The sequence below is a fragment of the Peromyscus maniculatus genome, chromosome 10 (assembly GCF_049852395.1).
Source record: "Peromyscus maniculatus bairdii isolate BWxNUB_F1_BW_parent chromosome 10, HU_Pman_BW_mat_3.1, whole genome shotgun sequence".
Lineage (NCBI taxonomy): Eukaryota > Metazoa > Chordata > Mammalia > Rodentia > Cricetidae > Peromyscus > Peromyscus maniculatus.
The window spans coordinates 96,707,140-96,734,075 of NC_134861.1; the positions used below are offsets into that span (position 1 = coordinate 96,707,140).

The window sequence follows — 26,936 nt, forward strand, 5'->3', positions numbered from 1 at the left end:
TAGGAGGACTTTCCCAGCCTTGACCAGGTCTCCCATCATCCCTCTGCAGAGCAACCTGACTCTCCAGTCAGAACACAAGTCATACTTGCAGCTTGACATTAATTTGTGTGATTATTACTTTTTTTTTTAAGATTTATTTATTTATTTATTATGTATACATCATGTATGACTGCAGGCCAGAAGAGGGCACCAGATATTATTACAGATGGTTGTGAGCCACCATGTGGTTGCTGGGAATTGAACTCAGGACTTCTGGAAGAGCAGCCAGTGCTCTTAACCTCTGAGCCATCTCTCCAGCCCTATTACTTTCTTTTTAAACCACTATCTACCTCCTCAGCTAACCCACAGGTTTATAAGGGCAGCCTGATAACTAATGGTGGTGGTTTCATTCACTTCACATCCACAGTATCTGCCACTATGCTTAAATAACTCAGGCATTTAATAGTGAACACATACATGTTTGGTTAGGAAGTGGAGCTCATAGTCATTCAGATCTAAATTTGAATCATGATAAAGCAAGCTGAAATATTATCCCCAAAAGTACCTGAAAATAGTAACTAATATGGAAATAAGGCTTTTACAGACGTCATTAAGGGTTTGGAGATGGAGTTCTTATCCTGGATTGTCTGGACTGGCACTACTTAAATCAAAGAGTGAGGCCAAAACAGAAAAGGTAGAAGGCAATATGACGACAACAGCAGAGACTGGAGTGATGTGACCACAAGCCATGGGATGCTAGGAGTCACAAGGACCTAGAAGGCAGAGAAGGCAAAGAACAGACTCTTGCAGAACCCTCCGATAATGTGGTCCTGCTGCCATCTTGACTTTGGAACTGTGAAACTAGTTTCCGACTTTTAGAAGCATGAGATTAAAAAATTTCTAATTCAAACTATTGATCTGTTGCAGCAATGAAAGAAAATGGACACAGTGGGCTGTACCAACTATTAGATATGTTGTATGAACCTGGACAAGTTACCTAATTTGCAACTTGGTGCTGAGTCTGTACCCCATCCCAGGGAAAACCACAGCAGATGCCCTAGAGGATGCGGTAACATGTATAACACAGGACAATTTGTAGAGATTATGTTGAAAACATAGTTATTATGATGTTTCTTAGGCATTTTATAAACTGTTTTGCTTAGTTCTCATGGCTCCGTATTGACTATCACATCTCCTCATTTCACAGGCAAGGAAACAGAGAAGTTAAACAGTCTGCTCAAATTGCATGATCAAAATGAAAAATACCATGGGAATAATTTTTTGAAATATTTTAGATGTGTTTTTAAAAATATTCTCATATTTTATTGCCAGATGCACTCCATCCACTGAAATAATAGTTCCAGTGTTTCAGAGGGAAGAACAGATATGGTCAGAACAAAGGTGTGACTGTCAGGGGGACTTTCAGTCTCTAGCACAGGATTAATCTTGAAAGCCAAGCTTTGTTGAGTGAGAGTTTTAAAAATTCTTTCATTGCCCCTTAAGTCATCAAAAAGCAGAAGCTGTGGGGGCGAACACAGGAGGCAAGAAGAAAACCCTTAGGTTTGGGAATGGAGAGGGAAGCTATGCTTGACCCAGTAGACTGAGAATGAAAGGAGAAACGAGAGTAAGTGATACATCAAGAAACCGGCCACCCACTTTTCACTCGGCTAGAGTTTGGGGTTCTGAATGTCTCCAGGAGGCCCATGTGTTCAAGCCTGGTTTCCAGACTTTAGCACTACTGGGAGATGATGGTGGAACCTCTGGGAGGTGGGGCCTATCAGGAAGAAGCTGGGCCACTGGTGACCAACCTTCAAGGGGTACTGGAACCCTAGCCCGTCCCTTTTCTCACATTCTGCCCACGAAGTGAACAGCTTGATTGTGCTCTGTGCGCAATGTGCTGCCTGGGCATAAGTCCAAGAGCAACAGGGTCAACCAGCCCTGGGAAACCATGAGCCAAACAGAACCTCAGAAGTTCATGCATGTCATCAAGATAATGGAAAGCTGACGACCGTGTACCACCATGATAACTCACGATCCCACTACGATAACTCATAATAAACTCTGTTTATCCACTTTCAACTTGGGTAACTTCGTCTTCCTTCTCTTCTTCTTTTTCTTTGACTGCATCTCCCTACGTAGCCCTCACTGGCCTAGACTTTGCTGTGTAGACCCAGCTGGCCTTGAGCTCAGGTCTGCCTACCTCTGCCTCTGCTGGGATTAAAAGCAGCACTACTACTCCCAGCCATGTATCTATTTTGTGAAGACTAAATCCGTGGAGTATGAATGGCTTTTCATAGCATGAGATCTAGAAAAAACTCAGCAAATGTTTCACTGTCATGTCAGATTAAAAAAAAAAAAAAAACAAACCCAACCATAATTTAGCCAATTAGAAATTTATTTTCCAGTTGGGCAGTGGTGGTGGTGCACACCTTTAATCCCACCACTCGGAAGGCAGAAGCAGGAGGATCTCTGTGGGTTCCAGAGCTCAACAGTGAAACCTTGTCTTAAAAAAACAAAACAAACAAACAAACAAAAAAAAAAAAAGAAAGAAAGAAATAAGGAAAGGAATTTGTTGTCCTCCATTCTGAAGCAGCTTGTCCAGGCTTGATGCAAATATTCAGGACCCACTGAAGCTGCAGTCTCCTTCTTGTGCTCTACTTGGCACAGCTTCCGACAGGGCAGTCTCCATTTTTAGGAGAGTTGCCCTCCTTCCCAGCAGGGACAAAGTGTGGAGGTGGAATGGACGTGTGGAGCAAGTCAGACCCTTTCACCAGGGAGACGGCATGTTCTCACAAGACTCGCACAGCAAACTTCCACCTTACTCTCACTGACCACAGAGGACCACGTGGCTCCTCAGCTGCAGGAGTGCAGAGAAGGTTCCATGTTCGTAGTGGTTTCCACAGGAACCCCGAGGGAAGGAGGCCAAGCCTCACTGCTCACTGTGCTTCGTGTGCTGGCCTTCTGTTGTTAGCAGGCAAGCTCTCCCCTTTCCTAGAGCATATTCACTTTCCAGTCTTCTTAGATGGACTGCTCTTCTCTTGTGCCGTGGCTAGCAGCTTCGTACTGTCCATCTCTGCTCAACTGGGACGGGCTTGGGAACGCCTACTGCAATGGAAAGTGACTCCTTCCTCAAGCAGTGACTCCCACAGGAGACTGTTTACTCCCCCACCCCACCCATTTCCTCCTCCTCCTGCCCTTCCGATCTTTTCCCTTCTCCTTTCTTGAGGCAACATTGCCTCCGGACCTTGCTATGTGCCAAGGATGACCTTGAAGTTCTGATTCTCCTGCCTGCTGAGTGCCAGGATTACAAGATCACTACCACAAGTCCTCGGTGCTTTGGGCATGGTAAGTGCACACTGAGAACTTAGCTACATCCCCAGTCACTGAGCACTCCCCTAATCAGATGTCACTAGCTTCTTATTCCTCATTTCCCTCTACAAGAAAGCAGCCCTTTGGGAGACAGGGTCTCTCTCTATAGCCCAGGCTATCCTAGAACTCTCTATGTAGACCAGGCTAGTCTCAAATTGCAGAGATACATCTGCCTCTGCCTCTTGAGTGCTAGAATTAAAGGTGTGCACCACCATGCCCTATTTGATATTTATTTTTTAAATACTCATTCTTTTTTGAGATAAGATTTTACTATAAAGCCCAGGCTGGCTCTGAACTTCTGATCCTTGTGCCCCAACTTTCTGAGCTGGAATTTACACTTACAAGCTACTAAGATCTGCTTTCAAATGTACATTGAACTGAAGTTCCTAGAAAAAAAAAAAGCCACAACTACATCAATATTCTACAAGGTTGGCTAACTGATGAGGGGTCAATGACTGAAGAGTTGGAATGTTGCAGGTCCAGAGCCAAATTATTTTGGGTTATCTATCTAAATAGCTATTTATTGCCCTCACTGTGACTATTATATAAATTCTGTTTTAATGCATAAACAGACCCCATCCCAAAGAAGATCACATAACATCTGAGGTCCATATTAGAGATTTCACTGATGTGCTATAACTGGGGCCTACTTGATGTATCTACTAACATATCTCAAGTGTCTTGATTTGGGATTTTCTTTGTTCTACTGCTATAGAAACTTAATGAAATTGTTACCACCTCGGAACATGATATTTGGGGTAATCTAAATCTGTGTTCCTGGGGCCATAGGCATTCACATTTTGCTCCAGAAGAAACTCTGAGACCCTTTGAATTGAGAGCTATGCTTTTTCTATCAACAAGATTTTAAGAGAAATGCTACTGGAAGGAGCTGTCACAGATAAATAATGCCTGAGCTATAGTGATGGCTCAGAGTTTAAGGGCACTGGCTGCTCTTCCTGAGGACCTGGGTTCAATTCCTACCACCTATACGGTGGCTTACAACAGTAACTCCAGTCTTGAGGGATCCAAAGCCTTCTTCTGGACTATGTCCACACTACACACTTGGGATGCCCTTCAGGCAAAACACCTATACACATCAAGTAAGTAAATCTTAAAAAGATAAGCCTATATGAGGACATTAGTTAAAGACACAAGGAGAGATTTTATTGATGACAGCTGCCATAAGAAAGACTGCACTATGAACTGGATTCGATTTTCATGAAACAAAAGGGGGGAGATTTTTAGAGGCTGGGGAATGTTGCTGAAAGATCTAGAGTGCTGGTGAGTGTTGATGGCTGTGACCGGGCCACTTGTCCAGTAGAGAAATAAGCTTCTCTCATGACAGGAGGCAGTGGAACAAGCTGAAGTAGGATAACCATCTCTCAGAGGGAGTGGAGCCTAAGGTGAATTACCTTCCTTGAATGCTGGCACCTCAGACAGATGGCAATCAGCTTCAGGAAAATGTTAGGTTGCACTCCAAAGTGCAGAGAAGGAATATATAGTTATAGTATTTACTTCAGGACCTACCTATATGGCACCAGGTTTGGGCTGGGAGAATAAAAAAAGGAAATTTCCCATACCTCGAGGGATTTTAATGGGTGCAGTACAATCACAAAGACAACACCCTCAACTGCTGTAATCTGTGTTACAGCAGAGTCAAGTTCCTTATTGCTGTCCCACCCCGACAGTCCTGCAGTTTCCAGCATATAGCTGAAATCTGATCGATCCGGCTTTAAAAACTGCCAACACCTTAAGGTATGTTTCAAAAGTGCAGAGGCCGAAGTTGACTAGATCCTTAAAACTTACCAGCTTGTCTCGGTGTTACCACTTTCAACCTGTCTGACTTTTGCCCTCCGTTAGTTAGTTTACTGCCCCGACTGTGCGCTTGTGTAGGAGGGGTTTGGGATCCAGTGGGACAGCGGCTGGCTGTCCTTCTGGACGAGAGGCTTCCGGGAAAAAACTAACACCGTGGAGAGCGGCACGCGGGCAGCTCCGGGAGGCTTGGGATCCCTTCCTCTAGGTCCCAGCGGGGCGCAGGTCACCTGACCGAGCGGATCACGTGACTGGCGGGAGGCTCTCCACCCCCCTCCCCCTCCGCCCCCCGTTCCCGCTCACAGGGCGGTCGCCGCGTCAGCTCGGAGCGCGCGGTCCGAAAAGCGAGTTAGGTGGCTTCTGGAAAGCAGCCCGCTGCCGTCTCAGGAGCCGCCACCGGGCCATGACGTCTCCTCCGAACCCCGTACCGCCCACGTGACTCCGTCCGGTCTTCCTCTCCCCGCGCCTTCTCTTCCGCTTTGGCCTCCGCGGTCCCCAACGCTCACCTCCGTGCGCCTGCGCGGAGGGCGGGGCAGGCGGGCGCAGCGAGGTTGGTTTGCGGCATCGTCGTCGTAAAGCGCCGTCGTGCGGCCGGTGCGTCGTGGGGCTGCGGGCGCCGCGGGCTGCGGACAGCGGGCTGGTGTGGGGGGGACGACACGGGACGTCGGCGTCCCGCCAGGGCCGAGCGCCGCCGGGTCCTAGTGCCCGCTGGCTGCCCGGCGCACCCTGCGCACCCGGCGCGGGGCTCGCTGCGGGGCTCGAGCCAGGCCGGGCGGCTTGCAGACCCCGCGCGCCGGGCGCCGATGGCCGGCCGCTCCCTGGGGCAGGCGGTCGCCACCGTGTCGCTCTCAGTGGCCCTCGCGTCCCTGACTGTGCGGTCCTCAGGCTGCCGCGGCGTCCCCGCGTCCAGGTACCCCGTTTCTGGGACGGGCTGCGGCTCCTTCCCCCGACCTCGGGTGGGCTGCGACCCCCACTTGCCCTTCCTGAAGTTTGTGTTGTAGGCTTTGCCCGCGTACTGGATTTTGGGGGGAAAAAAACAAACTATGAGCAAGGACCTTTCTGGGTCTCTGATGTCTAAATTTGCCATCATAGCTAAGCCGCCAGTGTTAGTTCATAGACCACCAGGGAGTTGAAAGAGCGTTTTCTGCGTTGCTGGGTGTGAGGGGTGGTACTGGACACCTGTAATGGAAACATATATACTGTTACTGTGAGTAGCAGATATTGCTTGCTGTGCGCAAGGAAGGCGATTGACTCTTGGCTTTTGGTTCCATCGAGAACCAAAGTGTAACCTCGCTCTTTCTCTTTCTGCTGGACAAGGTGGCCGCGACTTTCCGAGTGACTTGGAAAGTTTGTAAGCCTGGTTCTGTCTTAAGTTCTCCGACACCAGTGTCTGTAGCAGTGGTCCTAACCCTCACCTCCTGAAAACACATACACCCACACCTCAGACTTGACTATCCAGGAGGTAGACTATGACCAAGCTTCGGTTTCACAGAGGAAAAGAGGTTAGTTCTGTGGCCGGCTTATACGACAAAATTTGAAATTCCTGAGGGCTCCGCTTACAGGAGTGACATCGTCTTCCTTCACTTTTTTGAAAATAGAAACCTCTTCTACTGTGGTTTGTAGGCCTCATGGTTTCATCTGTTTTCTGTCTTCCTGACAGGTTAAAACCCCTCAATCAGAGTGTCCTCTGTCTGCTGGTGTGAATGAACTTCCTCTTGTACATCTGGTCTTCTTCAGTGGGGTTTGCAGAGGGAAAAAACTCAGCTCCCTGGAAGTCACTAATGCCATTTTTGTTGATTGTTACCAGAACAGTGTCAAGCTGCTTGGTGTTTATTCTTTGTTTTAGTAAGACGAGGAAGTGAACTCTGGAAGTGGTATATCCAGAACCGAAACTGCATGTTCAGAAGTAAAGTCCAAAGCTGAGTCAGCAAGAATGTGTTGCGCTCCTGCTAATCTAATACTGTAAACCCTCTGCGGACAGGCAAGAGCCGTGTGCCATCAAGAGTTTGGGACTATAGTTTTCTTTAGGGGTGTGGCCCAGCTGAGAGCCTGGATCTGGATTCTGATTCAGCTGAGAATATATGGCCTCAGCTAACCTATTAAGGTTCCCGAGTCTTTATTAGACTTATTTCCAAATTAGTTTCCTAATTCCTATTTGTTAGGGCAAAAGTTTCTTGCACAGATCTGTTATTCAATAAAAAAAGACTTAGGCTCCGTATATGTATGTAATAAGTATTCTTGTTCTAGCAGTTGTCCCTGTCTCACGTTGGAGAGCAGATGTAAATGGGGATTGCACTTCTCTGTAGGGAAGATGCATAGTCTGATTTTATTTTGCTATTTGTTTTAAAAATATTTATGAGTGTTCTCTCCTCTCCTCTCTCTCTGTTATGTGGTGTGTGGTGTGTGCACGTGCATGCATGCATGCATTCTGTGCAATTATGTGTGCCTGTGCACCTGTGTGGAGCCCAGCAGATGATATTGGGTGTCTCATCACTCACTGCCTATTCATTTGAGGAAGATTCTCTCCCTGAACACATAAAAGAATTGTGGGGTTTTTTTTAGGCTGGGCTGGATCCTCCTGACCCCCCCAACCAAGGTGAGGTCACAGGTGTGCATGGACTACCTGGCTTTTTGGATGCGTCCTGGGACCTGAAGGCCTGAACTCTAGTACCCAGTGATTGGATGGTTGCTGGTCTTGGTGGAAGTGCCATCTCTCCAGCTCCACTCTTTTTCTTATGGAATTCAATTGACTTACGAAAGTAAGCAGTCAGGCGTGTAAGTCTGAGACCAGAGAGCATGTTGACACAGTTCTGCTTGCTTAGTCTAAATTGGGGAACAGGGAACCTCAGATTACTTAAATATTTTTGGTACGTGGTTGGGATAGAATAATGAATTTTTTCTCTTTTTTTTCCTATTCCCATCCATGCAACTTATCTCTCATTTCAATATAGAGAACAGACTCTGTTAACTTTCTAAAAACATATACCTGCAATCTGGTTAGATAAATACACACGTTTTATACTTACGTATTTTTGAGTGTGAGCTTTGAATGGTCTTTATTTTTCAGAGAATTCATAACTTAGATTTCCAGATCTTTAGTGCTGAAGGAAACATGTCATCAGATAGGAAAGTAATGAAAACCCACCAGTTTTATTGGTTTGTGAGGCACTCTGCTGAGCAGCCAGGCTGGCTCTGATCAGGTGGCCTCCCTAGCTGTCCCCACTGCTCGGGAATTGTACTTGTACTTTGCCCAAAGTGAGTCAGGTTATATATTCTCCTGGTTTCCACTGGATCCCAGCTCCCTGGGGTGGGAACCGAATTGTACTTGTACTTTGCCCAAAGTGAGTCAGGTTATATATTCTCCTGCTTTTCAACTGGAGCCCAGCCTGCCTGGGGTGGGAACTGAATCGTTAGTTGGGCATGCCCTGCAGTTGGGAGTTTGATAATACCTCATGGATGCAGAGGGCATGCAAAATGAAGTTTTGAAAGTCTCTAAATGGTGTGACAGAGAACAGCTTGCATTACACTCACAGCTCTAGACACAGACAACAGGGCGGAATTGGACCTGCTAAAGTCAGACAGAACAGACAGTCTGTCACTCTCTTACAAAAACATTCATTCTGTGTTGGTATGACTCAGCAGTCACACCACAGGTAACTCATGTCCACACAAAAACTTGCACATACCTTTTTATTAATAAACTCCTGTTTGTATTTTTGCCCATGGCTGATTTCCCATAACACTCCCGCCCATTTCCTGAAAGGAAGCAAAATGAAAGTTCTGCCTTCTGTTTCCTCAGCTAAAATAATTGCAGTCAATAGGCAACAGTTATGAGATTAACTAGTTTGTGTGTGCATGCTGGTGTGGTGTCAGTGTGTGTGTGTGTGTGTGTGTGTGTGTGTGTGTGTGTGTGTGTCCGTCCATATGGGAGCCAGAGGTTGATCCTGGATGTCTTCCTTGGTCCCTGAGATGGGGGTCTCTCTCACTGACCCTGGAGCTCACCCGTAGGCTGGCTATTGAGTTTTCCCGGTGAACATCCTTCACCTCCGATGCTGTCTGTGGTGGCTGTGCGGAGGTGCTCACCTGTTGTGTCAGTGCCAGGGCTCTGACCTGAGGTCCTCGTGTAAGCCTTCTGCTGAGTTATCTCTCCAGTCTGATTTAGCTAATGTTCAAAAGCTCGATATTTAGAAAAACCCCTTGTGGATGCTACATGTTCTTAACTTTTTTGATTTAAAAGTGTTTATTTTGCGTGTGCATGTGGATGCACAGATGAGTGCAGGTGCCCTCAGAGGTCAGAGGCCTCGGATACTCTGGAGCTGGAGTTGTAGGTGGTTGTGCGTTGTCTGACTTAGGTGTTGGGAATCAAGCTTGGGTCCTCTGGAAGAGCGACATATGCTTTCAACCGCCGAGTCATCAATCTCTCCAGCCCCAATTTTCTAATTTTTAAGTATTTGAAATTGAAAAATGTTTTGGCAAACTTTGAACTAGGTTATTTAATTCATATTTTAGAATGTTCGTAAGATGCCTTTCTTTTTTCTCCTTAGGAACTCATTTCCATCCTGTGGATTTCACCTTAACGCCAACATCATGTCTGGTTCTAATGATGCCAAAGACAATTCCCACAACAAGGCTCGGACATCTCCTTACCCAGGTTCGAAAGTTGAACGGAGTCAGGTCCCCAATGAGAAGGTGGGCTGGCTCGTCGAGTGGCAGGACTATAACCCGGTGGAGTACACTGCGGTCTCCGTCTTGGCTGGCCCCAGGTGGGCGGATCCTCAGATCAGGTGAGAGGTGGGTGTTAGCTGGGGGCAAGATGTCTACAGATCATGTGTTTTCAGTTGTCATTTGTCCCTAGAGAAATCATTTTTATCCATTCTGGGCATTGTTACAAGTCAGTTTCTGCCCAAACCAAATAATCCATGTTTGTTTACTCTTTGCTAAGTTTTGCGAGGATCTCTCCTAATAGGCTTATCTATTTTGCTTTGAAATACCTGCTGTTTGTTTTGAAATGATAACAGTGGGTGGTGTCTGTGGACAGAAGTTTCCCTGTGTTCCACCCGGCCCACAGCAGCTTATAAAATAATCACTCAGAGGCTTAATATTAATTGCAAACTCTTTGGTCTATGGCTCAGGCTTCTTGCTAACTAGCTCTTTCATCTTAAATTAACCCATTCCTATTAATCTATATTTTGCCTTGTGGTCGTGGTATTACCAGTCTGCTGGCATCTTGTTCCTCCTTGGGCAGCTGGATCCTGTCTCCCTGACTCCGCCTACTTCACCCTGTGTCTCTCTTGGATTTCCCACCTGGCTCTTATCCTGCCTTACCATAGGCCAAAGCAGCTTCTTTATTAACCAATAGTAAGCAACACATATTCACAGCTACAGAAAGACCATCCCACAGCAGGTGTCTGTTTTTGCATGTCCTAGTTGGGTTAACAGTTGTACACCTCTGTTGTTTCCAACAGAGCTAGGCTGGTATTTGAGGTTGTGAAAATGTTCTTAGACATTTTTCCAGACTATCAAAAACAGATGATGAGCATGATAAAATAGGAAAGGGAGAGAGAAAAGTGGGGAAGGAGGAGAGGAGAGGCAGAGTGCTTTATGTTCCTGGAAGTTGGTTCATATTTCTTTCTTTTTTTTTTTTTCTTTTGGTTTTTCGAGACAGGGTTTCTCTGTATAGCTTTGCACCTTTCCTGGAACTCACTTGGTAGCCCAGGCTGGCCTCGAACTCACAGAGATCCGCCTGGCTCTGCCTCCCGAGTGCTGGGATTAAAGGCGTGTGCCACCACCGCCTGGCTTGGTTCATATTTCATGATCATATTCTCTTTTATTCTCTTTCCAGCTTTGCCATGCTATAATCAACAAAAATTATATGTATTTAAGATGTACAGCTCAGTGGTTTGTTTCATGCGTGCATCGTGAAACGATTACCATAGTAACAGCAGTTAACACACTCACTGCCGTCCTGTATACTGCTTTCTGTGGTGTGGTGAGAACACTGGAGATCTGTCTCCAGCACAGTGTGGGCTGTGCTCACTGAGCCGGACAGAAGAGCTCCGGAACTGATCCTCATACGAAACCAAAACCTCGAGTCCTTGCCGCATTATCTTCCCCATGTGCCTGCTATTTATGTTCCCTTTAATGATACATCTAATACACCAGTAGGACTGTTTTAAAAAGCTTTCAGGAGCTAGACAGAGAGCTCAGTATAAGAGCACTTGTTGCTCTTATGGAGTACCCGAGTTTGGTTTCCAGCACTTACATGGTAGTGCACAACCTTCATGACTCCAGTTTCAGGGGCTTTCTTATCTCCATGGGCAGTCTGGTGATGTATGTAATAAATGCAGGCAAAACACTCATACTTATGAAATAAAGTCAATCTAAAAATTATTTTTAAAAGTTACTCATTCATTGGATTTATTTTAATTATTTTATTTTACTTCTTTGTTGCTGGTCATTGCTAAGTATCCAAGTAGTCTAGCACTAAGGTACATTCTCAGCCTAAGCTTGTATTTTAACTCATGTATAAAAACATAAGGCTGCACCGGTGTTGGATGCATGTATGTATTTGAGTCAGCTTAAACGCAGCTGCCTCCTCAAACCTCCTTTCTTACATATGAGTCAGCTTAAACAGAGCTGCCTCCTCAACCCTCCTTTCTTTAAGTTGAAAACATTCCAAATCATTTCTTCTAGCTCTTTGAAATGGTCTGTAATCGCTCTGAAGTCACCAGAGTGTACAATAGCACCAGAACCCGTAATCCTATGTATGTCTACCTCAGTGCCCATTGAGTAGCTTGTTCTCCAACCCCTTTGTAGCAGTACTTTCCTGTCGGGGCCGCCAGCTCAAAATCACTACACAGAGACTTAGTATTAATTATGAAAGCTTGCTCATTAGCTTAAACTTGTCTCAGCTGGCTCTGATAACTTAAATTAACCCATTTATATTAATCTACATTTTGCCACTTGATGTTCTTGTATCTTGTATCTCCTGTTTCTCTCCGTGTCTGAGTGGCGACTCTGCCTTTCTTCTTCCCAGAATTCTCTCTCTGCTTGGAATTTCCACCTATACCTCCTGCCTAGCTATTGGCCATTCAGCTTTTTATTACAACATTCACAGCGATACATCTATCTTCACACAGTGTACAAATACCCCACACCATTTCCCCCTTTTTGTCTAAATGAAAGGGAAAAGTTTTAACTCTGATACAGTAAAAATATATACAGTAGGAACAATTATCAAATAAGAATTACATTTACAGTGTGCAGTCCATTTATGTTTGGCGAATTTGGAGAATTTGTGACCGTGTGTTGGTCTGACATTTATATCTGAGCTGAGCAGAATGACTTTAAGCTGGAGAGATTGGTGAGTGGTTAAAGTGCTTGCTATAAGAGCATTTGGACCTGAGTTTGGTCCCCAGAACCAATGTAAAAAGGGAGGAGTGTGGGGGACGTGGGAGGGTCAGGTGGGGGGAGTGGGGACAGGGGCAGGTGCAGCATGTGCTTGTAACCCCAGTGCTGGAGAGGCTGGGATCATGGGATCCCTGGAGCCTGCTGGCCAGCAGCCCAGGATATTTGGCCAGTTTCAGACCAGTAAGGGGTTCTGTCTAAGAAACAATGAGTGGATGGCTGCTGAGAAATAATCCCCGAGGTTGACCTCCGGTCCCCACACGCACAAACATGCACACTTGCATCCCCACCCCAGCACTTCTAACAGCAAAAATCAAACAAGTTGATTGAGGTAGATATTAGGAGAGGGTAACTACAGGGTAGGAAGTGTAAGCGGGTGATTGGGTAGTCAGCAGCTGCCCACACACAGTTCCTTAGGGAGTGCTGCCATCTTATGGCTCAGCGGGGGTTACCATTCACAATACTATGGTTTTTTTTTTTTTTTTTTTTTTTTTTTGGTTTTTTGAGACAGAGTTTCTCTGTGTAGCTTTGCGCCTTTCCTGGGACTCACTTGGTAGCCCAGGCTGGCCTTGAACTCACAGAGATCCGCCTGGCTCTGCCTCCCGAGTGCTGGGATTAAAGGCGTGCGCCACCACCGCCCGGCCTACAATACTATGTTTTATATCATATATATATATATATCATATAATTTATATATATATAAGAACTAGAAAAGAGAGTTTCAAAGTTCCCCATGTAAGGAAGTGGTAAGTGTGTGAGATGATGTAAATGCTAATGACTTAAATTAGGTTGTCACATTTTTATAAATGTACCAGATGGTCACTGTTCCCCATAATATGTACAGTGATTATGGATTAATTAAAAAGACAAAAAAAGCTGGGTGGCAGTGGCGCATGCCTTTAATCCCAGCATTCGGGAGGCAGATGCAAGCGGATCTCTGTGAGTTCGAGGCCAGCTTGGTCTGCAGAGGGACTTCCAGGACAGGCACCAAAACTACACAGAGAAACCCTGTCTTTAACTCAGTTGCCTCCCGAGTTTATTCTCTTACACTCTGCTAAACTGCCATCACACAGCCTCAGAAGAAAAAGAGCTCCAGGCCTCCTTCACCCAGAATGTAGCGAGTAATATACGCATATATGTAAACAATGGACATGTGGGTGCACCGTCACATGAAGAGAACAAGAGAGGCTGCATATAAGGGGTGAGGAAGGGCTGAGTGCGGGTGCTGGACATGAGCTACGAAAGAGGACATACAGCTAATTGCCATTCTAGGTCTAACTGGTGCGTTCTTTGGTTGTGGTAGTGGATAAGTGCATAAGAATATGTTTGATACAGAAAGTGTAACATGTAATGCAGAACTTCTCGGCCTCTGTTCCGAATGCCCACGCTAACTGTATAGAAGGCCATTGAGTTGTATGGGTTCTAGGTCTGGTTCATCTTGGTCTTGTTTTAATTTATTTGCAAGATTTTACATACTGTTTGTTATAAAATCTTTCTGTTGAGGCATGACATAAATGCAGTCCATGTGCATTTCCAAAGTGTGCAGTTTAGTAAACGTGCAATTCAGGTCAAGATCTCCAGCATTTCCAGAGGACTATGGCTATTTTTAATATGCATCATATTTACTGTATGATTGAGGGGATGAATTCACCCTTTGTGAATTTTGATGATATGTGGATATTTGACAGCATTAACCAATATGCATTAAATTCAGGTAAAGTCACTTGGAGGCAGTAGGGATGTCACCCTGTTCAGAAGGAACCTTTGCTTGGGAACCCTGTGGAAGTGGCTGTTGCTGCAGCGTTCCCACAGATGGTTCTGGGTTGCTGGTATGATGTGGACATTTTGCTCATGTAGGAGGGACTCCCTTCCTTCTTTGAAAAGGGTTAATAGGCCTCATAATATGACATCTTTTTCTGCTTTGGCTAAGAGGGTCTTTGCCCACCCCTAGAGCCTGTTTTGATTGAATAAGATGGTTTGTAAATCAGAACTTACTCTTAAAATTTTTCAAAGATACTGTTTATTATGAATAACAGTGTGTTAGGTTGTTAAGCTGTAGGTGGTGTTTAATCATCGTTTTATTTTGCATTGTCATTCTCATTGCAGTGAAAGCAGCTTTTCTCCCAAATTCAATGAAAAGGATGGGCACGTGGAGAGAAAGAGCCAGAACGGCCTGTACGAGATTGAGAATGGGAGACCCAGGTGGGTGCTGGCGTGGAGTCACTTAGCCTGAGATCTCCAGGGAGAGGAGGTGTTAGCAGTCTGCAGTCTACAGTTAGTGAATCCGTAAGAGCCAGGCACGGTGTGTGACCACAGACGTTTTCACAGAACTCCCTGTGCATTCACGTATTTTTAGTTCCATTTAACAGATGAGGAAAGAATGTGAGCAGTTTGCACACAGCTAGTCAGTGCTGGAGACAGGATTTGAATATATTGTTTCATTATTTTATCTTGAAGGTTGAAACAAATAATTGGATAAGTATAAAAAGGACTAAAATTTATATTTTCAATGGATATTTGTTAAATGAACTAATGGCCTATAGTCAGAATTTATTCAAACATGTAAGACATGAAAGATAGTAAAACTCTTTGCTGGTAAAATTGCTCAGTGTATAAAGTCTCCACTACAAGGCTGACCACCTGCCCCAGGGGACTCAGGTTGGAAGGAGAGATTGAGTCCTGTAGCTTGTTCTCTGACACACACACACACACACACACACACACACACACACACACACACACACCACACTAAATAGAGTGCAATTTAAAAGACAAGTAAAACCCAGTAATTTAAACATTAAGGCTCTTTTTGCCCATCTCCCGTTCCTGTCCCTTCTGTGAATTTCAAAAAAAAAAAAAATTATTGTTAGTTGTTCAGGTGACTTTAAAAAAGTTTGTGAGTCTAGTGCAAAACAATATAAAAATGCATTCAGTTTCAATAGCAGTAATGCAGATGGGTGTGAGTGCAGATGCGGTGATGTCATGGGACATGTGTGCGGATGCGTGTAGCTAACATTTTATTCTGGGCTGTGGATTAGGTTAAGAAGTTAGTAGCACACACCTTTAATCCCAGCACCAGGAGGCAGAGGCAGGCAGATCTCTTCGAGTTCAAGGCCAGCCTGGTCTACAGAGTGAGTTCCAGGACAGCCAGGGCTACACAGAGAAACTCTGTCTCAGAAAAACAAACACAAAGTTAGTTGGGGGCTGGGAAGATGGCTCTGTGGTGAAGCTCTTGTTGTATAGGCACACAGACAGGAGTCTGGCCCTCCAGAGCCCACACAAAAGCCAAGCAGGCAGGGTGCCTGCCTGTGATCTCAGGACTCAAGGAAGGGACTGAGCAGGCCATGGCAGGGGTAACTGGCCAGCCAGGCTACCTCAGACTAGCTGATTGGTCCTCCCTTGATAAACTGGAGTGCTGCTGATGAAGACACCTCAGGCCGGATGTCTGCTTCATGCCTCCACACATGTACATGCATACCACCTATACACATTCAAATGTGTGTACACACACGCATGCTGTATCAAGCCAGACTTTAAATAATGAGTGCATTTAATTGAGTGTGTGTTGTTTGTGGTCTTGTGTTCTTTTCCCCATAGAAATCCTGCAGGAAGGACAGGACTGGTTGGCCGGGGTCTTTTGGGGAGATGGGGCCCAAATCATGCTGCAGATCCCATTATAACCAGGTAAGGACCGAGTAAGGTGTTTGAGTAGCAGAGAGCTAAGTGATGAGAAAAATACAAATGTCAGCTCTCTGTCTGTGTTCTACGTGTAGGTACAGACTGTGTTTGTATGTACACGGGACCTTAGGTGACGTTGTGGTGTGTGGTGGAAGAACAAAGCTGTGGTTTTAGCGAGGTGTTGTGGCTTATGCTTGTGATCCCCATAGTTGGGAGATTGAAGCAGGAGGATTGCCATGGACTTGAGGCCCGTCTCAAAGCCTCAAAATCAGTCAGTTGATTAAGCTGCGGTTTTATGTGGTACATCAAGCATTATCTACCAGGCATGTCCAACTTACTGCCCGAGAGCTGCGTTCTGTGCCCAGTGATGGCTGTGAATGTGGCCCAGCACAACATGAGATGGTTTTTTTTTTCCCACTCGAGAGCCTGTTTCTCCAGCATGAACTTTGTAAATGACAGAGTCATGTTTTACATTGTCAAAAGTTTGCATATACCTGGCAGATATTTATTGAACATTGGTTTTTTTTTTCTTTCATCATTGAGTATGAACTTTGGAGCATATAAAAAAGTATAAGTATAAGAATTAAGGTTTTGGTCATTGAAGAGCTGTAGCTTCATTTGCGAGGTGGGAAATTTAAAATAAAAAGCATGAAATATGACCAAGTGCAGTCATGGATTGCTCAGCATTGGAGACACGTCCTATGAAACACGTCATTAGGCAATTTCCTCACTGTGTGCCTGTCACACAGTGTGCTTGTACAAGCCTAGATGATGCAGGCCAGTCACTCACTGTGGCCTCTTGATGGACATAAGACGTATGAGATAGCCGGAGTAACGTGTCGTAATGTTTTACAGTAAACTTGTTTGTCCATAAAATCACTGAGGAAGGCATGATTGTTAAAGAACTTGGTGCCATTAAAAAGAATCCAGGAGCTTTCAGTGGACTGGTATAGGAAGGACCTTGAGGGTATCTCAGGAATGGACAAGTCACTCCTAGCCCTTGGCTTCCAACGTCTAAAAGGGTAAACTCACTTATAGTCTTACCTTAGAAGGGAGCCGTGGAGCACCCTGCCTGCACAAGGATGCTGCCCTTTCCAGAGGATGGTATCTATGAAAGCCGCACTTTCAGTTTCAATGAATGAGTTTATTAAGTGTAGCAGGTAAAAGGTAAAGAAAGAAATAGCAAGTAGCAGATGGTAACAGCATTTTGTCTGGTCTTTGAGTCATTTTGTTTCCCTCGAGTGATCTTCGTGCCTCTGTGGAAGTCAGTGAGCTCTCTAAAATGCTAACGGGCTGTGGCATTACCCTGTTGAGCAATACTCTCTGGCTCTCTTAAGAACACAGACTTGAGAATTCTGCTGTGTAAACATTCACTGCCTTCTTGAGCTTCACACTCCACGCCCCCCTCACTTGCTTAGATGTTCATTTTCTTGGACCAATATTTTATTGCTTTGTATCTTTCTTATGTTGTGTTCGGGTCTGTACTAATTCTTTTGCTCTGTTTACTGTCCTCCCCAGTCTGGAACCTTTTCTTAGGATGTGTCACTTTGGGGGTTAGCCCTGCTCCAGAACCTCTCGTGAGGACTTGGGGGTCAGATGAAACTTGGAGACCCATCCAACACTAGTGCGCCCTCACCCTTCCTCTAGGGTGAGAGTTGCACCATAGGCTTCCCTACCCACTTGTTATTGGAAGTACAAAGTTCTTGCCTTTGTCTAGAAGACCAGTTTTAGAAAAAGCCTTGCAATTGAAGCTGTGGATCAGGAAAGGGAGGGAGGCTTGTCTTGGAGAAAGAGGATGTGGTTAGAAAAACGTTTTCTGAACTGCCTATTCCCTAACCACATAATTAAATTCAAGACATAAAAATAAAGTATAGGATGGAGGTTTTTCCCCCTTATAGTCTGAGGATGGTATAAAGATTGAAGAGCACTACTTTTCACTCAGCTGAAACTACTTGGTAGCCTGCTTTTCTGATATCCCAGGCTGAGGTGCTCAGTCCAAGAAGTATTGCCGGGCCTCTTTATCACTTCCGTTTCTAAAAGGGATCCTTGGTGGAAAAATACCTTGCAACACCTTGAGAACCTTCCTTCAAATTATGTTCTGCTTTTAAATGTTCTTTGTTAAGGAGTAAAAATTGTATGTAATCTAAATTTTCCTTACAAAGAATACAGCAACCTTGTGTGATGTAAACTTCCTTCTGGTTTATAACAGGGCTAAATAGATCATTTTTCTAATAAAAACAGTCTTAAACCGGCTGGTTTGGGTAAATAAGTACTTTGGTATGGAGAAAGCACCTTTATGGTCACAGATGTAAGCTGGAATCTTGTCTTCTGTCCCCACTCACAGGTGGAAAAGGGATGAGAGCGGTAATAAAATCACACATCCTGTCTCCGGGAAATGCATCTTACAGTTTGTTGCAATAAAAAGGAAAGACTGTGGAGAGTGGGCAATTCCGGGGGTAAGCACGGCCCCGCCCTCCGCTGATGCTGTCACTGTCCATTGCTTTGCTCACTGTGAGGCTCCCGTGTGAGGAGGCTGCTCCTTCCTCACTCCCCATCAGTCTCTATCACCACCATGGAGGAGGCTGCTCCTCACTCCCCATCAGTCTCTATCACCTCCATGGAGGAGGCTGCTCCTCACTCCCTATCACAGTCTCTATCACCACCATGGAGGAGGCTGCTCCTCACTCCCCATCAGTCTCTATCACCACAATGGAGGAGGCTGCTCCTCACTCCCCATCAGTCTCTATCACCACCATGGAGGAGGCTGCTCCTCACTCCCCATCAGTCTCTATCACCTCCATGGAGGAGGCTGCTCCTCACTCCCCATCAGTCTCTATCACCTCCATGGAGGAGGCTGCTCCTCACTCCCCATCAGTCTCTATCACCACCATGGAGGAGGCTGCTCCTTACTCACTCCCCATCAGTCTCTATCACCACCATGGAGGAGGCTGCTCCTCACTCCCTATCACAGTCTCTATCACCACCATGGAGGAGGCTGCTCCTCACTCCCCATCAGTCTCTATCACCACCATGGAGGAGGCTGCTCCTTACTCACTCCCCATCAGTCTCTATCACCACCATGGAGGAGGCTGCTCCTCACTCCCTATCACAGTCTCTATCACCACCATGGAGGAGGCTGCTCCTTACTCACTCCCCATCAGTCTCTATCACCTCCATGGAGGAGGCTGCTCCTCACTCCCTATCACAGTCTCTATCACCACCATGGAGGAGGCTGCTCCTTACTCACTCCCCATCAGTCTCTATCACCTCCATGGAGGAGGCTGCTCCTCACCTCACTCCCTATCACAGTCTCTATCACCTCCATGGAGGAGGCTGCTCCTCACTCCCCATCAGTCTCTATCACCACCATGGAGGAGGCTGCTCCTCACTCCCCATCAGTCTCTATCACCGCCATGGAGGAGGCTGCTCCTCACTCCCCATCAGTCTCTATCACCACCATGGAGGAGGCTGCTCCTCACTCCCCATCAGTCTCTATCACCACCATGGAGGAGGCTGCTCCTCACTCCCTATCACAGTCTCTATCACCACCATGGAGGAGGCTGCTCCTCACTCCCCATCAGTCTCTATCACCTCTATGGAGGAGGCTTTTCCTCACTCCCCATCAGTCTCTATCACCGCCATGGAGGAGGCTGCTCCTCACTCCCCATCAGTCTCTATCACCTCCATGGAGGAGGCTGCTCCTCACTCCCCATCAGTCTCTATCACCGCCATGGAGGAGGCTGCTCCTCACTCCCCATCAGTCTCTATCACCACCATGGAGGAGGCTGCTGCTCACTCCCCATCAGTCTCTATCACCTCCATGGAGGAGGCTGCTCCTCACTCCCCATCAGTCTCTATCACCACCATGGTTTAGAATGATGTAAGCTTTTAGGATCACATACAGTTGTAGCATCTTTGGAAGAACATGAACTTGCGGCTAGACCGAGGCTCCTGCTCTGCCCTGTGCAGTGGCTGTGGGTGATGGAGTCCAGGCCCTCGTTGTTAAAATGGAGGTAGCCCTATTGCCCTCAGAGAGATGCCAATGAATGTTTGACATATGGTTGGCACTCCTTATGTAAGGTTCATCTCAGCCCCCTACTCTAAACTCAGTTATATATTTAGCGTTATTGATTGCATTCTTATTTTTAATCATAATACCACTGGTTACAAACTTTTCCATATCACCATCAGGAAGGGTGTACTTGTAGCCCATTTTGACTTTGTATATTTGAATACATTAAAATATGTATGCTATGTGTGCTAGAGGCCTTGTAGTGTCTTGCTGTGAGATGGGGTAGCTGAGTGAAGATGAGTTTTTATGAATATACTGCTGTCGGTAAGAATATGTTTTTCTTTGTAGTGTAAAAATGGAATGGAATGGCAGACTAGCTGACTGATCCAAGCTCAGGCTGACACCGGGAAGCAGTTCACTCTTGCTAAGTGCAATAACACAAGAATGGCTTTACCGTAGGGCATTGCATTTTTATCGTTATTTGAAATTCCGATCGGGAAGCAGCAGTTGTCGCTGATAGGTTTCTGAGTACACTGATACAGTTTTCATCTCCTCATTGACGACTCCCTGCCTTTGTCAGTTAACGTTGTAGACACCGAGACAGAACAGAGCCAAATGAACAGATATCCCGTCTTCTGTTACATTTCAGTGGGAAAGGTAGCTCGTGTAATAAGATGGATCAGTTAAATCTAAGTTTTATGTCAGAACAGGAAAATCTAGACCAGGCCTGGAAGTAAAAAGTGATTGAGAAATTGACATTTTAGTTACAGGTGGAGAAGGCCTTTGGGGAAGGTGACATTTAAATGACATTACGGAGGAAGCGAATGAGTAGTGTCTGTGGAGAGACATTTGGGGTTCTGTGGGGAGAGCTAGCAGGCGCAGCCGCTCTCGGACGGAGTGCTGCTGGTGCATCTGGAAACGCCGAGGAAGCCATTGTGGCTGGAACGGACTAGTCAGTGTGGGAAGAGTCACTGCCGTCTTCTTGCCTCCGGGCCTTGTAGTTTGGGTTTGGAAAGTACGAAGAAATGAGTTTGCCTGGAACGGCTTGCCATAGCCTAACCTTGGACCGAATACTGTGGCTCAGTGTATGCGTTGCCTTTCTTGGCTGCTGCTTCTGGAAACGAACGGTTTAAGGAGCACTTCTCACAGAGGGCTGGGGAAACACAATAATACACGTTTATTGTGCCAGTCGGTAAACATGTGTCGAATAAGCCAAAGCTTAACTTCTTAAACAACGTGCCTGCAGGGGATGGTAGACCCCGGAGAGAAGATCAGTGCCACACTGAAGAGGGAGTTTGGTGAGGAAGCCCTGAACTCCTTACAGAAGTCCAGTGCTGAGAAGAGAGAGATCGAGGAGAAGCTGCACACGCTCTTCAGCCAGGAGCATCTCGTGGTAAGGGCTCCTGGGAGGAGGCTCCTGTCAGCCGGGCCGTGGGATCTGCTCACAAAGCAGACTGTGCTTTACGTTTATATCCAGGCTTTAGCTCATCCGATCATTCATTACTTTCTTCCCTCTGAATTTTCTTCAGCTGAGGACCGAACTCGTGTGACAAATGAGCTATTTCCTTACACATTGAACAGATCTCTCTCTCTCTCTCTCTCCCTCTCCCTCTCCCTCTCCCTCTCCCTCTCCCTCTCCCTCTCCCTCTCCCTCTCCCTCTCCCTCTCCCTCTCCCTCTCCCTCTCCCTCTCTCTCTCTCTCTCTCTCTCTCTCTCTCTCTCTCTCTCTCTCTCGTGTGTGTGTGTGTGTGTGTGTGTGTGTGTGTGTGTAAGGCTAGGGGAGAGAGGACTTTTTCACATGCCATTTGCTTTGCTTTTTGAGAGAGAGGTCTCATTGGTTAGACCCAGTTGACACGTCAGCAAGCCCCGGGGACCCATGAGTCTCCTGTGTTCGCCCAGCATTCACCTTACTGACCGAGCTCTCTCCAAAAGGGGATTTCCTGTTTGTTATATATGCTGTCTGGATCATCTTACATTTGTGCTGGATGACTAGATCCAATATTTTCTGTTATTAATGAGCTCTAAATTTCAGTTTTTAGATTTCTGTTTCGTAGGCTTGTTAAGAATAATAATCCCTCCAATCTATGAAATTATAATCACAGAAATTATTAAAACAGAGAAATACTTATACTATGGATGTGGCCCAGATTGACTCCCATGGTGCTGTTGAACTTGGGGGTCCAGCATACTAATCATTTTCTACCACTGAGTTACACCTCCAGTCCCTCTCACATTCTGTGGTGCTGAGGATTTTGTGAATTTTAAGTCTACCTCAAAAGAGAGTATTGTACCCCGAGGAACATAAGACAAGTCTGTGAAGCTATGCTAAAGGTTGTATGCTGTTTATATTTCTTTGTAAGCATTTTTTTTGGGTGGGGAAGTAAAGTCATGTAATATAACATACAACTATAACTATTTTAAAATGTCCAGTTCAGTAGTGTTCAGTGTGCATCAGGATATTTCCACGTATTAACTGAGTCTCTCCTGCTCACTCCCATCTCACCTTAGACACTGTTTTTCTGTCCCCGTTTACAACAGATATATAAGGGGTATGTTGACGATCCTCGGAACACTGATAATGCGTGGATGGAGACCGAGGCTGTGAACTACCACGATGAGACAGGTGATTTTAGTCTTAAACATGCTCCCATTGGCTAGAGTTGAGGACCAGCTAAAGCCAGGATGTCTACTAGGACATCAGTACATCTAGAGTCTCTTAGCTCTTAAACCAATTAACTATTGAGTTTAGGGCTGTGCTTATCTGCAAGTGAAGTTGTTTGTATTAAAAGAATACTTAGAACAAAATCTGCCAAATTCTATCCGTGACTGAAATGTCCTTAATCTGTTGATGGCACGTGAAGCTGGATTTATAGGCTAAAATAATGCGCTTGAGAGCCATCAATTATTTAGTACAGTTATTAAACTGCAATTAAATTTGTGTAAACAAAAGCAAAAGCAAATGGGAATTGGGGTGGGGCAGTTTGGCGGTGAAGGGAGAAGTGGCATTTACATTAATCTTGTTGTGTGATGTATTGCCATCCCTGTGCTGCGGCCTGGGGATTGACGGGTCTGTAATAAGTGTGTGGTACTGAGCGAGTGCATTCCCTCACCTGTGGGTCTTAGGACTCTGGGAGAGACAGTCTGTTGTTACAGAAGAGAAGGGAACCTGCTGTCTTCAGAATGACTTAGGATCTTTATGCATCAGCTTGCTCCTCAGAACACCCTTTCTTGCTGAGCTGAGTGGTGTTTTAAGTGTTTGGCATTCATTTGAGGAGTGATGAAATGAGCCATGTTCAGAGAACTCCCTGTTCTTCTGGCTCTTTGCTGAACCACCTGATCTTATGCTAATCACTTGTCCTTGGACGGCAGCTTAGATGTGGGAGGTCTCCTTTCACTCTGCCTTTGCTTGGCCTCCGGAAACTCCAGTAGCAATTAATTCCCTTCACAATTCATTACTTACTTGTCACGTGCAAACGGAGTTTAGAACGGGTTTCTTGTTTAACTGCACACAATGCATTACTTATTCGTGAGGCTAAAAACAAATGGCCTTTTTTCCAAAGATTGAAGGTACATTATATACCTGATGGGTGGTTGATCTCAATTTCTCTGTAAAACAAACAAACAAACAAAAAACAAAAAAAACAAAAACAAAAAACAAAAACCTCTTCTTTAATTCCAAGTCTTTGGCCTGTGTAGATTGGCCATGGTCTACCTAACAGAAGGAATTAAGGCAGACAGGCCTGTAGCACTAGGCTCCGTCCTGGTCTTAGTGATTTGTCTTCCTCACGCCTTTGGGCATCTCTAAGAGACTCTAAGGTGTGCCCTTCCCTCAGCTGATCCCTTGCTGGTAAAAGAATTGTACCCGAGGGCAGTAAACGGTGGGTGTGCTCAGGCTGGTTGCTGTGCCCCTCTCTCTGCTGTGACGGGATTTTCTACCTGAGCACGTGGCAGTGTGGATCTGAGAACTGTTTTCGTTCAGCTTTCTTCTAGTGAGAGAGGGAGCGGGAGCTGCTGAACCCTGTGTGTATTTAAATGTCAGTGATCAGAGCGGTAAAAGAAAGTCTGGATATTGTTAGTTCAGATAAAACACAGCATGCTAGAGGACTGGACTGAGGTAACAGGACACTGTAAATCAGTGGTTCTCAACTCTCCCAGGGCTGTGGCCCTTTAATACACTTCCTCATGTTGTGGTGATCCCTAACCATAAGATTATTTTCGTTGCTACTTCAGAACTGTAATTTTGCTACTGTTATGAATTGCACTGTAAACATCTGTGTTTTCTGATGGTCTTAGGTGACCCCTGTGAAAGGGGTCATGGCCCACAGGTTGAGGACCACTGCTTTAGCTTCGCACCAGCTGTGCGTCTCTCAGTCTGGGAAGGTGTTGGTAGCTGGAATATGGACAGATGTGGAGCTGGGATGCCGGCACTAGTACTTAGAGCCTGTGCCAACTGTGTCCTCTTTAGGAAGGACTTCTGCTGTCTTACCGTAACGGTGATTTTGACGTCGGTAAAATACTTGGAACTTAGAGAATAGTTGACGTAAAGAAAATATAAACCACCACCTTCAATTGCCAGCTTGCTTAGCTTCTTCCAAACTTTGTGTAGCTTCACAAATAGATAGAGAAAAGGTGCTCGGGCTGTGTGTTCTGTTTCCTTGACTGGCATTTCACTCAAAAGCATATTATGGCCACTTGATGGCCACAGATGTGGGCTGGCCTCAGTTACGGTTGTTCTTTCTTTTTAGTTTTGTTTTTTTTTTTGAGATAGGGTCTTGCCACATAGCCCAGGCTGCCCTGAACTCGCTCTATAGCCTAGGCCATCCTGAGCTTACTGTAGAGCTTAGTCTGGCTACGAACTTGTGGGCAGTCTTTTCCTGCCTTTGACTCCCAGATACTGGGATTGCAGTCATGGACTACCATTTTGGGCCTGTCACCTGCCTGTTTAACGTGACACTCCACTGTGAATCTCCGTTGTGTCTAATGACGTGACACTCCACTGTGAATCTCCATCATGTTTAACCTGTGTCACGAGGCGATAAGTCTGATTCTGCCCATTTTCCAGACTGAGAGCTGGTGCAAGGGCACAGCAGTTGAGAGCGCGGCCGCTCTTCCAGAGGGCCTAGGTTCAACTCCCAGCTCCTCCCTGTGACTCAGGATCGCCCGTAACTGCAGTCCAGGGATCCAGTGCCTCTTCTGGCCTCTTCCAGCACCCGGCACACACGTGGTGTACAGACATTCATGCTGGCAAAACACCATGCACATTAGAGATAAATAAAGAATGTAGTATATGATACTCAATGCTTATATATGCACATAAAACACACACATATATTGCCTTGAATAGTTTACCCTCTATTTCCTTTGAATAATTTTTTTTTTTTGAGACAGAATCTTTCATTATGTAGCCCAGGCTGGCTCTGAACTGATGGCAATACCCCTGCCTCAGTTCTCTTGGGTGCTGGAATTGGAGCAGTAAGCCATCACACCTTGTTTAATCTAACTTTTGTTTTCAACGTTTGGGATTTTACCCGGAGATTGGTGTATGCTAGGCAGGTACTGACCACTGAGTGAATCCCAGCTCTCTAAACTCCTTGTACTTCCACCTGGAGCAGAGTCTGACAGGCATTCAGGAAGTTATTGATGACGTGCTCATCAGGGAGAATTCATTTCTTAAAGTACTGGGTAAACACTGACAATTTATCCCATAGGAAGAGCAGTGTACATTTCTAACAGTGATGGCATTTATACATGTATAAATATAATTATGAATATATTATATTATGGTTTCTGATTTGGCATTCAATTATATAACTTAAACTACATGAGTTATAAATTTGTTTTTTAGGTTTTTTTTATATTTAACTCAGTAATCCTTCTGGAATTTATTTTTGTAAAGGGTTTCATATAGCATGGTATCTCTCAAGGAGAATAGTCTTTAAAGAGAAAAGTTTTCATCTAATATTTAATCAGTTAGAATTCAGGCATTTTGGAATATTATGGTTTTTAATTCTTTGGCCACCTAATAACAATGATTTAATCTTATTTTTAGTAAGACTGTTTGAAAATACAGAATTACATTGATTAAAAACGGAATAAACGAATTTCCCTTTCTTTGGTGCATTTCTTTGGATCTAGGGGAAACCATGGACAACCTCACCCTGGAGGCCGGGGACGATGCTGGAAAGGTGAAGTGGGTTGACATCAGCGATCAGCTCAAGCTTTATGCCAGCCACTCCCAGTTCATCAAACTCGTGGCGGAGAAGAGGGATGCGCACTGGAGCGAGGACCCTGCTGCTGACAACCGTGGGCTGTAGCTCATCCCCGTGAGCCAGAGGCATTCTGGGAGTGCTACAGCCATCCAGCCATCAGGGACACAGAACTGACTCCACAGAGGACACTCAGGAAGGTCTGCAACCAGGTAAAACGAGCGAGTACGATGAAGAACACTGAACTTTCAGCTTTCTTCTCAAAGGACTAGATCGACAGATTTTGTATGTATTTAAGCATGGCTGAACAAAATTTAAATAACAAGCGGTCTTTAGAGAATTATAGTTACAATAAAAATTTAAAAACCCAACTGGTGGTGACTGGTGTTTCTAGTTCTTACTGTTAACTCCTCACTGCCCGTGGAGCCGGGTGGTGTCCTGCTGAGCTGGACTTCTGGAGGTGCCACCTCCGT

The 26,936-nt window shown here is 45.5% G+C and overlaps 1 protein-coding gene and 1 long non-coding RNA gene across 3 annotated transcripts; one reads left to right on the forward strand and one right to left on the reverse strand.

Annotated features, from left to right (window-relative positions):
* Positions 1 to 2,353: 2,353 nt before the first annotated feature.
* On the reverse strand, positions 2,354 to 5,441 carry LOC143267673 (uncharacterized). Its single transcript, XR_013043066.1, has 2 exons — positions 2,920 to 5,441; positions 2,354 to 2,836 (listed from the first exon to the last, which is right to left on the reverse strand). It is a non-coding gene; the product is annotated as an uncharacterized LOC143267673 (long non-coding RNA).
* A 294-nt stretch (positions 5,442 to 5,735) lies between these two features.
* Positions 5,736 to 26,834, forward strand: Nudt9 (nudix hydrolase 9). 2 transcript variants are annotated; one of them, XM_042257751.2, is made up of 8 exons: positions 5,736 to 5,754; positions 9,705 to 9,944; positions 14,674 to 14,769; positions 16,165 to 16,251; positions 18,590 to 18,701; positions 21,504 to 21,650; positions 22,796 to 22,880; positions 26,393 to 26,834. In XM_042257751.2, the coding sequence occupies exons 2-8, from the start codon at positions 9,748 to 9,750 to the stop codon at positions 26,569 to 26,571; spliced, it is 903 nt and encodes a 300-aa protein (XP_042113685.1). In that variant the 5' UTR covers positions 5,736 to 5,754; positions 9,705 to 9,747; the 3' UTR covers positions 26,572 to 26,834. The 2 variants fall into 2 exon arrangements, with proteins under 2 accessions (XP_042113685.1, XP_006975487.1); XM_006975425.4 differs by lacking the exon at positions 5,736 to 5,754 and adding an exon at positions 5,850 to 6,070.
* Positions 26,835 to 26,936: the final 102 nt, after the last annotated feature.